Source organism: Juglans microcarpa x Juglans regia, chromosome 2S, assembly GCF_004785595.1.
Source record: "Juglans microcarpa x Juglans regia isolate MS1-56 chromosome 2S, Jm3101_v1.0, whole genome shotgun sequence".
NCBI lineage: Eukaryota > Viridiplantae > Streptophyta > Magnoliopsida > Fagales > Juglandaceae > Juglans > Juglans microcarpa x Juglans regia.
The window spans coordinates 10675498-10688439 of record NC_054597.1 but is presented as its reverse complement, the minus strand read 5'-3'; the positions used below and the strand labels follow the sequence as shown (position 1 = coordinate 10688439).

The 12942-nt window shown below is 36.6% G+C and overlaps 1 protein-coding gene across 1 annotated transcript; it reads right to left on the bottom strand.

Annotated features, from left to right (window-relative positions):
* Positions 1-9790: 9790 nt before the first annotated feature.
* On the bottom strand, positions 9791-12551 carry LOC121253020 (sm-like protein LSM5). The gene is made up of 4 exons (XM_041152910.1): positions 12375-12551; positions 12149-12272; positions 10275-10347; positions 9791-10021 (listed from the first exon to the last, which is right to left on the bottom strand). Exons 1-4 carry the CDS (start codon positions 12409-12411, stop codon positions 9989-9991), a joined length of 267 nt encoding a protein of 88 aa, XP_041008844.1. The 5' UTR covers positions 12412-12551; the 3' UTR covers positions 9791-9988.
* Between the last annotated feature and the right edge of the window lie 391 nt (positions 12552-12942).

The window sequence follows — 12942 nt, the reverse complement described above, 5'->3', positions numbered from 1 at the left end:
GATGCTGTTTTATAAAGTAACCATTGGGAAATAGAAGTTTTTGTTGTTTGGTTTGTATTCCTTGTAATAAACATTGAAGATTTATTCAGATTTATCTTTTGTCCGGACCAACTTTGATATTTTGCCAAACATTCTGATATGTTTTATGCATTTTTTTCTGTTACCTTTGTGAGGATAATTCTGTCATTGCAGATAGTAAATGTGACACAGTTGGACTATTTCTATTGATTTGTATCCCTTCCAGTTTCTGTTAAGCTTCGGCCTTCAATAAGATTCCAGATAGTGCTTTTGTGACCAGTATAAAAAGAAATGGCGAAATTGGATCATCTTGCCTGATACCTCTCTGAGATTTGAAGAAACCTCTTGGAGAGTCATTGATGAGGATGGAAAACGACATTGTAGTTATGCACTCATTTATCAAATTTATCCATTTTTTATTGAAACCCAGATTCTTCATCACTCTGAAGAGAAATGTCCATTCCACCTGATCGAAAGCTTTTTCCATGTCTAATTTAATTGCCATCAAACCTTTTTTCCCTATTTTCCTTTTGAGATGATAAAATAGCTCATGAGCTATGATAGTATTTTCCTTAATGTTTCTACTAGGGACAAAGGCTATTTGGAGTGGAGAGATAATTTTTAGGAGTATAAATTTGAGACAATTGGCCATGATTTTGGTTATGATCTTATAGCTGACATTTGTAAGACTAATGGGACAATATTGGCTTGGACTATTTGGACTAGAAATCTTTGGGATAAGAGCAATGTTGTTATGATTAATCTGCTTTAGAAGATGTCCACTGCTAAAGAAATTCTACACTGCTAGTATAACTTCTTTCTTGACAATATTCCAGTAGTGCTTATAAAAGAGGATCGTCATTCCATCAAGCCCTAGAGCTTTGTTACTGGGAATCTGTTTTCAAACTTCAAATATTTCCTTTTCTTCTGATATGGTAGTTAAAGATTCATTCTCTATGTTCGAGATTTGTTTATCAAAGAGATTATCCAAATATTTCAGAACAATTGGATTTGAAGAGGAATATATAGAGCTGAAATGATTAATAAAAGTAGATTCTATTTCAAGAGGGTCCATAGACCAAATACCTGGTCCCAGTTTGTTTCAATAGCATTCCTTCTTCTTCGGATGGTTGTTGTCAAGTGATAAAATTTGGTGTTGAGATCCATTGAAGTTAGCCAAGTATGTCTGGATTTTTGTTTCCATAAGATTTCTTTATATGCTTGTTGCTTGTGCAGTCTAAGTTGCAAAAGTCTTTCTTTTTCTTGGTTTGAAGGAGTCATAAGATTGCCTTGTACCTCAACAAGTTCACTTTCAATCTGAAGAATATTGTGGTTGATATGCTCGAAGTGACTTTTGTTCCAAATTTTGAGCGCTTCTTTGATGGACTTGATTTTCTTGCATAGGATGCAAGATAGATTGCCCAAATGAGGTTTCTTCCATGCTTTGTTTATTATTTGGTGGCTTAATGGCTCGCGAGTCCAAAATTTTTCAAACTTGAAAGAGGGAGCTTGGCGTATATTAGTCGTGGTATGCAATAAGATTGAATGATGGTCCGATGCTAATGATGCTAAGTGTTGTAATGTTGCATCTAAAAAAAAGTGGTCTCCATTCTTGATTTGCAATGGCACGGTCTAATCTTTCTCTTATAAGTGTTTTGTCCTGTTTGTTATTAGTCTAAGTGAACTTTGGACCCATATAACCAATATCAATCAGGTCATTTCTGGGGTTATAAGAAACAGGCCTCCCACCATATTTTTCAGATTGATTAATGAGATCATTGAAGTCTCCCATACAAACTCAGGGCACCAAAAAACTTGATATAAAGAATCTAAATGGCTCCAAAAATTAGATTTGTTGTTCCACTGGGCTAGTACATATACATAAGTAAGTAATCATGGTTGGTGTGAGGGATCAGAGTAAACTAAAACTAAAATTGCATTACTGTTAATATGTATAGGTTCGAGTTCTACACCCGATTGCCACAAAAGAAGAAGGCCCCCTTTTTTACATACAACAGGACTATAAAAAAAATGATGGAAACCTATATTATTAATAATAGATATGGTGCGATCATCCGTCACCAAGGTTTTCGACAAAAAAACTACATCCTGGTTATATTTCCTAATATTAGCCCTTAAGTTTTTTATTGCTTTGGGGCAGGCTAATCTCCTACAATTCCAAGCCATTGTCTTCACTTGGCTTGTGGAGTCATTTTTAAGCTTGTCTCGCTAGCTGATTTGGATTTTCTTTAGGAATGAGAGTGGAGTAACTACAATTTTACTTATTTTATAGATTCATTTTATCCTTTTTTTTTAATTTAAATTTTGAATTCTAAATTTCATGATATCAATAACTAATATGTGAATAACTAAATTTTTTATAAGTTTGTTTTAAGTACATTTAGCATTTTTCTTGAAAGTATAAACGGTTGTTTGGGTATTAAGAATTACTCAATATATCTTTAAATAGCAGTGAAATAGTTTGAGGTTTGAAAAATGAGAAAGAAAAAATTAAATAAAAATATTATAATATTAAAATTTTATTTGAATATAATTTTTTAATACAATTTAAAAAAATTAGTAGTATTATTTTTTGTATTTTATTTGGTAGTTTGGAAAATTTATACTTATTAGATAATTATCAGATGAAAAAATTAAAAATTAAAAATTAAAAATATTTTGTATTTGAGTGATATTTGGGAATGAAATATCTTAAAATACTTGAAAACAATTGTGTTTCCAAACATACCTAAATGTTAAAAAACATCTAAATTATAAGTCGAGGCTCTCATAGACATAAAGTAACTTATAGCCATTCAACTTTGTTACTTATATTTATACAAACACTATTAAATGGTATTACTCTTTACGTATCTATCTCTTTTATTTGAGATCTTCAAGTTCAGATAAGAACTGGGATCCCCTAAAAATTGGAAAAGAACTCAAAACCCTCATATTCGAACAAGAACTTGAGAGAACCTTGCTTCTCACATGGATTGTTTAGATAATATTAAATGTTTAATAAATATTGTATATTCCACCTCGTGTGTGTATATATCTCTCCTACTTGATGTTCTCAAGTTTTATAAAGATTAAATATGTAAAATAAGTCTTATAAGGATTCACATCACCTAAAATAGAAAGATGGATACATGAATGTAAGTTTTATACTATTTTATACTATTTATTGAGAATTTAATGGTGCCGAATGACTATAGTCTATAAATGTTAAATTAGGTAACGAGAATCACATCCTAACAATATTTATTGAATATTTTAATATTCTATAAAGATTTCATTTGAGTATTTATAAACATTGCAAAGTCCATTTTAAGCTTTTATGTTTTAATAGAGAATTTAGAGATCTGAATCTGAGATATTTCACGAGTTGTAAATGTCAGGAGCCTATTTTATAACATTATGTAACAGGTCTCGGTGGCAACCCCTGCATGCGGTGGAGAAGAGGATCTGAAGGGAGGTGAGCGGCGGAGTGGTTAGGACAAAAAACCTAACCCACTTGCAAGTGAAGTGTTTGTCGAAGGGGATTTTTTGAGGAAGTGAAGGAAGGACTTCCGTGTACTTGGTAGGAAGTGGAAGTCAAAGGGAGATTGATCATGGGCTGAGCCTGGGCCAAGCTTATCAGGCCTCTTAAATTACTTGCTTAGTTTATGTTAATGGATATTATGAACTGGGCCTCAGGATATATGGGCCATCACGTTTAAATTTACTTTGTTTGGCTGTTGTTATCTATTGGGTCACACATTTACAAGGCTGAGGCCTTTTTTCTATATTTTACAAGTCTTTAGTTTATATCATTTCTGTAGTGAATGGGAGGAACTATCTAGAAAGTAATGAAAACCTAGTTTCCTTTTTTCATCTTCTTAGTCTCTCATCCCCTTTCTATGGGCGCTCCCCTCGAAGTGAGCTTTTTCCCTATGTGTGAATCATTTTTGTCTTGACGTGTTATAAGTGGTATCAAGAGCCACCGATTACTTGCACTGTTTACAATGGCTAAGGGGACAAGACTCAACCAACTACAAGATGGGCTCATTGTCCTAAACAAATCTTCAGAAAGCTTCTGATGTTAAGTTTTTACACTTGGATACTGAAATGGCTACCCTCAAAAGGAAGAATGAGGTGATAGTGTAACACCCAGCTGTGTTGACAATAGAGATGCAGAAAAGGCAGCCTCACATTAGCCCTAGGGACTCATCCTCCAGTGAACAAATTAGGGAAGACACTGAACAAATGCAGCTACATCAAATTTTTTAGCAACATTTTCAGTAGCAACAATACCAGCAGCAACCCCACCAAAACCAGCAATTTCAGCAACAAAATAGTGGCGATGTGTAGGCGCGAATAGTGAGGTTAGACTTTCCTATTTTTAATGGAGAAAATCCTGCAGGTTGGATTTATAAGGTTAATCAATTTTTTTATTTTCACAACACAATGCCACATCAGAGACTAAGGCTTGCTCTTTTCACATGGAGGGTAAAGCCCTCATTTGGTTTCAAGAAATGGAAGAAATAGTCCAATTCAGGGACTGGGACACATTCACTAAGGCTTTGTTGATTAGATTCGGGCCCAATGCATATGAAGACCCTATGGAAGCCCTCACTAGATTAAGGCAAACTAGTACTGTAGAGGACTACAAAGCAAGGTTTGAAACCTTGTCTAACAGATTGAGAGGGTTGTCGGACATGTACAAGTTAAGTTATTTTTTGAGTGGACTAGAAGATGAAATCCAGATAACATTGCCTATGTTCAACCTCATCAACCTAACCACATCATATAGCCTAGCCAAAATTCAAGAAGAAAATGTGAACTTAACAAAAAAAAAACCCCAGATCCAGCCTACTATACTCACCTAACCCAGGCATTTTGAAAACACCACCCACCCACCAAACAGACCCAACCAAAGATCAACCAATACAAACCAAGTTTTCTCATCCACAAAATCACCCAAAATCAAATGAAAGAGAGGAGGGAGAAATGATTGTGTTATCATTGTAATACCAAGTGGGTCCCAGGCTATAGATGCCAAAATCCCAAACTATATTTGCTAGAAGAAGTGTTGTTGGACAGTGAGTACAGTGAGCCCATTGTGGAGGAAATTTGTGAACAAAGTGAGCCCACTCAAATAGGTTTTGAAACCACCATTAACCCCGTCCAACCCAGAAATATCATTGCATGCAATTACCAGATCACATAATCCACACACAATGAGGGTGAAAGGAAGAATTGGAAGCCAATGGGTCACTCTATTGATTGACAGCGAATCCACTCATAATGTTTTAGACCCCGCTATCATTAAGAAATCCAACTTGCCTATAAATGACATGAAAAGAGTCAAAGTAAGGGTTGCTAATGGGGATCTCATCCCAAGTGAGGGAAAATGCAAAGATGTGAGATTATTCATTCAGGGAATTGCCTATCTTTTAAAAGTACAAATTCAAGTATTGATAGGGTGCGATATGGTGTTGGGTGTCAAGTGGCTAAGGGAGCTTGGCTCTATCTTATGGGATTTTAAAAACATGTACATGGAATTTTGCTATGAGGGCAAAGAGGTTATGTTGCAAGGCCTTACAACAGTACATGTGATCAAAGAAAGGTCATTATACAAAAGTGACAAAATAGAACACAAGGGAGTCATTTTGCAGCTCTTAGAAAAGACACTGCCACTGACCAACAAGCTGAAGAGGCCATTCTAACAAATATTCAGACCATGTTGGACCATTTTAATGATGTATTTTCTGGACCAAAAGGGTTACCACCCCCACGTACTCATGACCATGCTACAAACATTACCCCAAACACCAACCCCATTTCCATAAGGCTCTACAGTTACCCTTACTATCAGAAATGAGAAATTGAGAAAATAGTCCAAGAACTCTTAAAGACGAGGGTAATTCAACCTAGCCAAATCCCTTACTCTTCCCCTGTACTGCTAGTTCAAAAGGCTGATGGCACTTGGTGATTGTGTGTGGACTACCGGAGGCTGAATAGTGTGACCATCAAGGATAAGTTTCCTATCATGGTGGTGGAGGAATTAATGAATGAGCTGCAAGGGTTCATTATCTTTTCAAGGCTGGATTTGAGGTCCGGTCACCATCAAATCCGTGTTAGGCCTAATGACATTCCCAAAATAGCTTTTAGAACTCATGAAAGGTACTATGAGTTCCTAGTAATGCCCTTCGGACTTATTAATGCACTCTCCACTTTTCAAAGCCTTATGAATGAGGTATTTTGCCCATTTCTAAGAAAATTTATACTTTTTTTTAATGATATTATTGCGTATAGCAGATCTAAAATGAAGCATGTTACTCACCTAAAGCTCACTCTTGAGACGCTAAGATAGACTCGTTGTTTGCAAAATAATCTAAGTGTCATTTTGCTTGCAAGGAGATAGCCTACCTAGGTCATTTAATCTCCGCTAGAGGTGTGAAGGCGGACCCTGAGAAACTCAAAGATATGATGGAATGGCCTTTACCAAAGTCCCTAAAGGCATTAAGGAGATTTTTGGGATTAACGGGATACTACCAGATACTACCAGAGATTTATTAGAGGTTATAGAGCAATTGCAGCCCCTCTAACAAGAATGCTTGAAAATGATGGGTTTTGTTGGAGTGAAGAAGCTTAGGTGGCATTTCACAAGTTGAAAGAAGTAGTGAGCCAACCCTTGGTGTTGGCACTACCTAATTTTACTATGCCTTTTATGGTTGAGTGTGATGCATCCGACACTGCTGTGGGAGCTGTTTTGATGAAACAGGGCAGACCTATAGCTTTTTACAGCCAAGCTCTAAAGGGTAGGGCACTTTCTATGTCTACATATGAAAAGAAACTTTTTGCCCTTGTCTCGACAGTGTTGAAATGGAGACCCTATTTGCTAGGAAGTACCTTTGTGGTGAGGACTGACCAGCAAAGCCTTAAACACTTGCTGGATCAAAAAATTGGAATGCCAATGCAGCAAAGGTCGATTACAAAGCTTCTCGGTTATGATTTTGTTGTGCAATATAAGAGGGGATCTGAAAACAGAGCTGCTGATGCTCTGTCAGAATGGAGAAAATAGAAGATGGGACACTTATGTTGATTACGTTTCCTAGTGTGGAGTGGGTCAAGGAGTTGAAACAAGCTTATGGTTCAGATGCACACTTGCAAATACTCCTAGAGAACTACAATAAGGGCAGTTTGAATCCAAGCTACACCATAACCGAGGGTCTGTTCCTTTACAGAAGTAGATTATACATTCTTGACAATGAAGACTTCAAGAATAGGCTAATGGAACTCTCACACAGCAGCCCGTGGGGGGGCCACTTAGGTTACGACAAATCTATCCACATAATGCGAAGGAATTTTTATTGGCCCGGGATGAAGAAAGATCTCAAAAAATTTATTAGGGCCTATGATATTTGTCAAAGAGTGAAATATGATAATTCACTGCCCAGTGGACTACTACATCCCTTACCTATCCCCTCCTAACCATGGACACACATAACGATGAATTTTATAGATGGTCTCCCAAACTCTCAAGGCTACAATAGCCTCTAGATTGTAGTAGATCGATTAACGAAATATAGTCACTTTGTCCCACTGAAGCACCCCTACACTGCCAAGACAACGACTGAATTATTTCTCAAGCACATATTTAAATTACATGGGCTGCCAACATCAATTGTGTCGGATAGGGACAACACCTTTACAAGCCAATTTTGGCAGGAACTCTTTTCCCTACAAGGAGTTTAGATGTACTTGAGCACGGCTTATCACCCGCAAACAGATAGCCAAATCGAGGCTGTCAACAAGATGGTAGAGAATTATTTAAAGTGTTTCACACGTGACAGGCCGAAGGATTGGGTGTTATGGATTTCCCTTATTGAGTGGTGGTACAATTCCACTCAACATCTATCCATGAAATTGACACCCTTCAAGGCACTTTATGGCTACCCTCCACCTTGGATTCTAGACTATATCCCTAAGATAGCCAGGGTTGACTCAATCGACCAGACACTATGCAATAGGGATCAAATCACAAAGCTCCTCAAACACAACATTTAAGAGGCAAAAAATCGAATGAAGAAATACTCAAACTTAAAAAGGAAAGAACAAAGTTTTGAAGTGGGAAAAGCAGTATACTTCAGGCTATAGCCCTATCGCCAGACCAGTATTGCTCAGCATAGAAGCCTCAAGCTTGCACCCAGATTTTATGGCCCCTTCAAAATTTTACAATGGATTGATCCATCGCCTACAAGCTAGATCTTCCACCATCCTCACGGATCCACCCAACAGTCCATGTGTCTCAACTTAAAAAGAAATTGGGCTCCAAAATTTCTACAATCCAGATCCTACCACCGATTGATGAGCATGGTGTCATTTACCTAGAGCCAGAGGAAATCATAATCAGAAGAATGTGAAAAGTAGGGTACAAGGTAGTGGTGGAATTACTTACCCGTTGGCACAGCCAGAAGGCAGCGAACGCCACTTGGGAAACTTACTCGGAGTTGAAGGAGGGCTTCTCACACCTTGCGGGCAAGGTGTACTAAGGGGAGCGGTATGTGACAGGTCTCAGCGGCAACCCCTGCATGCGATGGAGAAAAGAATCTGGAAGGAGGTGAGCGACGAAGTGGTTAGGGCAGAAAACCTAACCCACTTGCAAGTGAAGTGTTTGTCGAATGAGACTTTCTGAGGAAGTGAATGAAGGACTTCCGTGTACTTGGTAGGAAGTGGAAGTCAAAGGGAGATTGATCATGGGCTGGGCCTAGGCCAAGCTCATCGGGCTTCATCACTTTTAAATTTGCTTTGTTTGGCTGTTGTTATCTCTTGGGTCACGCCTGTACAAGATTGAGGCTGTTTTTTGCAAGTCTTTAGTTTATATGCTCTCTCTAGTGAAAGGAGGAACTATCTAGAAAGTAATGAAAACTTAGTTTCTTTTTTTAATCTTCTCTATCTCTCATCCCTTTCTGGAGATGCTTCCCTCGAAGTGAGCTTTTTCCCAGTGTCTGAATCATTTTTGTCTTCGTGTGTTACACATTTTGAGCTACAAAAATTTGTTGATACGTGAACTTGAGTAACTTTTAATAAACCTTAGTAACTTGTGGATACACTTGCCAATGGGTGGAAGAAATTACGAGCACCATACTTGGCGGTTGAGAGAGGCACCGTCTTGAGAGGGTTTCACTTTCATTCATAAAAATCATCGTCAATTTAGTAGAATAAAACAAAGGTATCAGAAGTATTTTTTAATGCATATTTGATATTGTAAATCCGATGAGGACGAGCAATAAATTCTTCGAGGAGCTGTGCCAACTGCCAACCTCAAATGATTCGATCTTTACACCACCAAAAGACATTGAAAATGCCAAGAAAATAGAAAAAGACATCCCCTTGCCCATGTAGTGATGAGGAATTCTTCTTGAAAGCACACATTTGAGAAAAATCATATTTTTAAGTCGGTGTGTAAAGCACATCAAGTAAATTGCTTACATAACAAAATTTGATTTGAAAAAGAAATTTTAAAATATGAATCTGACAAATTAAATCCTATCATTTAAGTTATGTAAATGATATGTTCTACACATCAAATGACTAATTCAAAACTCCAAATGTAAGTACTAAATTATTTGTTTATCATAATAGGTAATTAGTCCTTTGATTTTGACAGCAGCAGAGAAGGTCAGTAACATTTTTGAAACAAGCCATAAGATATATCTGGAGTAAAGGTCGAGCTCATGGCACTTGAAGTGGGAAAAAAAATAATACATTAAAAGTAGCAAACTACAAAAAACTCTACTTCATGATCATTTGGAAAACCCACTTCCCATTATCCTACAACCATGACAATTACTACACAACAATGTGGTAGAGAAAAAGAGCGTGCTGGTGGCCAGAATTTTCATTAAAACAGAGGAGTAATCTGACCCCAACCACAATAAAAAGGAGAAAAATCGAGAATCAAATAAGGTTAACTGCACTCTCATTCTGGATCGGGCGAACCACCGGGAACAAGCTGCATTTCACACAAAAGTATAAGCACGGTGATTTAGATATCTAAAACATATATCCCTTTTTTTTTTTTTATTTTTTTTTTGTGGTAAGGCTACCTTTAGCATTAGTTACGATAAGCAAAAACCAGCTAAAAACCTAAGACTTGCGGAAAGTAGTTTAAATCATAGAATTCAAAGACTCAAGTGTAATGAGAGACCTGTGACTTTTGATTTATTTATGGCCAGAAAGGGAATAAAAAACAGTGTCACACTTACAATGGCAATGTTGTTTCCATTTAGTAAAATCTGATCAAGCTTTGTTATCCGCCTCCCTTCTGCAGTGATCTCGCTGTGTACAAACATTAAAGCAGAAAAACTAATATAATCAGGAAGAATGAGAAGATCCTTTTACCATCAAGAATTTTTATGATTAAAAAAAAAAAAAGTAGACAGAGCATAGTTGGAAGTAGCATGGACGCACACTGGAGGTGTGAATAACAGAGGGCGGGTCAAAGCAACACCATTACATACTAAACAAGCATCTTGGAATATACCATGGAAAAACATTAAGTGATTGGTAAAGCCTCTGCCGTTGTCACTAAATGAAACTAAGTTTTTGTATCTCAATCTCTTTTTTTTTTTGGGTTTTTTTTTGGGGGGGGGGGGGGGGGGGTCAACACCGATTCTATACACACATTGGTTCGCTAAAGTTCTTATTAAGACCATACAACTGTAGAAGATACAGAAAAGTAATTGCAAAGTGATATAGAAGAAGAAGATACAAATAAATATAATCTACATTTTCCAAATTATTTTCTGCTTTGTAAGAAAGCTAGTTCTACTTTTGCCATACCTTCAAATTGTGTCGGCAAAAAATAGACTTTCCATTACTAAAAAGACACTGTCCATTGAGAAGAAACACAGGAATTGGAATAGCAAAAAGACTGCTAAAAAGATCAGTTCAAAAAATGCAACACACAGGCATACAATCCCACTTAGTCATGCATTTAAAATAAGCCTCTGACAACAATAAATAAAATAAAAATAAAATAAAATAAAACTACACTTGATTTATTCAATAGCATTTGTGTGATAACCTTGAACAGGAAATTTGAGAGCAAGTGAACTCCTATCTCAACATAATATCGTAATATTAGCTTTTCTGACCACAAAAGGCTTGGAGAAAGTGAATAAAGCAGTGAATTAAGTATCACTAATTCCCATCTTGGACTCTTTACAAAGAACAGTATATGAAGTTGAAAGACGTCATGAGAAGGATGCGCTAAACTCAAAGATTTGGAATACAACACAGTTACCTAATTTTTTTTCAGCAAGTCAAGTCAGTTACCAATCAAAAAGAAATACAATATACTGTGGTAGAGAAAGCATTACTGTGTTCCTTACCCCTTGTACTTCAAAATTAGAAACATGTAACCCCCTAGAAAATATAGACACCAAGGTACAGGAAAACAATAATACATGCACCCTCTCCCATAGATCTAAAGATACCCTAAAAAATTGCTTCCTTCTTTTCCTAGATGAGAATTTTCCAAATATTTGGATAAGAAATATTCATCACAAGATGGAGAAATCGGGTGCAACAATGAATTTAAACAAGAGAACCACAGGGACCTAACTGAAAAATTAAAGAAAGGTTTTGCATTTACACAGCCATTTAGGACCCTGCAAAAACTCAAAAGGAGGGTGTCCTCGCCAGGGGCCAGACTCAAAATTGCTATTTGGAATAAACATTACCACTCTATTAGGCAAGATCACAATGTATCACCTCAACACAAAGGCCGGCAGAGATATATGAGATCCTTTGTTTATTTGTTTTAAATCAGGTGTCCCTTTCCCTCCTTTTCCTGTTAGGATTTCGATTCCTCTATAATAAAAAGGAGCATTTGCCTATTCAAATAAAAGCCTGTGTGCTGGGCACTTAATAGATGATGGTACCAAATATCTGAATTTTGTCTGTTAACTTTCCTGAGCAATGGATAGAAACCTGGAAAGCTACTTATCACCCCTGTTACCTTGTCCCATGGCCCAGGTACACAAATAAGGAAACAATTCCCAGCCGATTAGCATAAACCACAGAATAAATCTAAAAATCCTAATACAAGACATGAGCAATGCGGTGAGGAACATACTATTCAGTAACGTCTTCGAGGACCATGTTGACATAGACGTCGAAGCCCCTGAGAGTACCAACGAGCTCCTTGTCTCCCTTCATTATTACCCAAATCTTCGACCCTATGCACCTATCGATTAGCTCTGCACATTTTCCACCACAGAACCCCCAAAAAAAACCAGTTATAATTTGGCCTTCGATTTTCTTGGGAAAAGAAAGAGAGAGAAAAAAGCAAAGAGTGGGACCTGATGGGAGCAGCTGTGAAGGATTGTTGGCAGCCATTCGAAGTTCGAAAGCAGAGACCGGTGGCAGAACTGCGCGAATCGAGATTAGCCTTCGTGTTTGAAAGTGTGCTCTGGGATACGCAGGAAGAACTTTATTTTTGACAATAGCGAGAGAGAACAACAGTAATGACTAATGAAATTTGCAGTGCGTGACTGTCGCGCAATTTAGTTAAGGAAAATGATAGGTTTATTCTTCTTATTACTCATTTATTATTATTTTTGTATTTAATTTTTTTTAATTTTTTTATTTTACTTAATAGTTAAAAAGGTAATTATTAGTAAAATTACATTTTTTTTAATTTTTTTTAATAATTAAGGATGTTAAAAAATATTTAAAAATTTGATTAAAAAAAATTCAAATAAGTAGTAAATATCACTACCCTTTACTTAAAATGAGTAAAAATATAAAATTTGAGGGTGATTTCTATTTTTTTTTATTAAATACGTGACATTTATATAACTTTTATAATAAATTTTAGGATCAGCCACAGCAGTTACGTGCCAATCTCTTTTAATTTTTTTTTTTTTA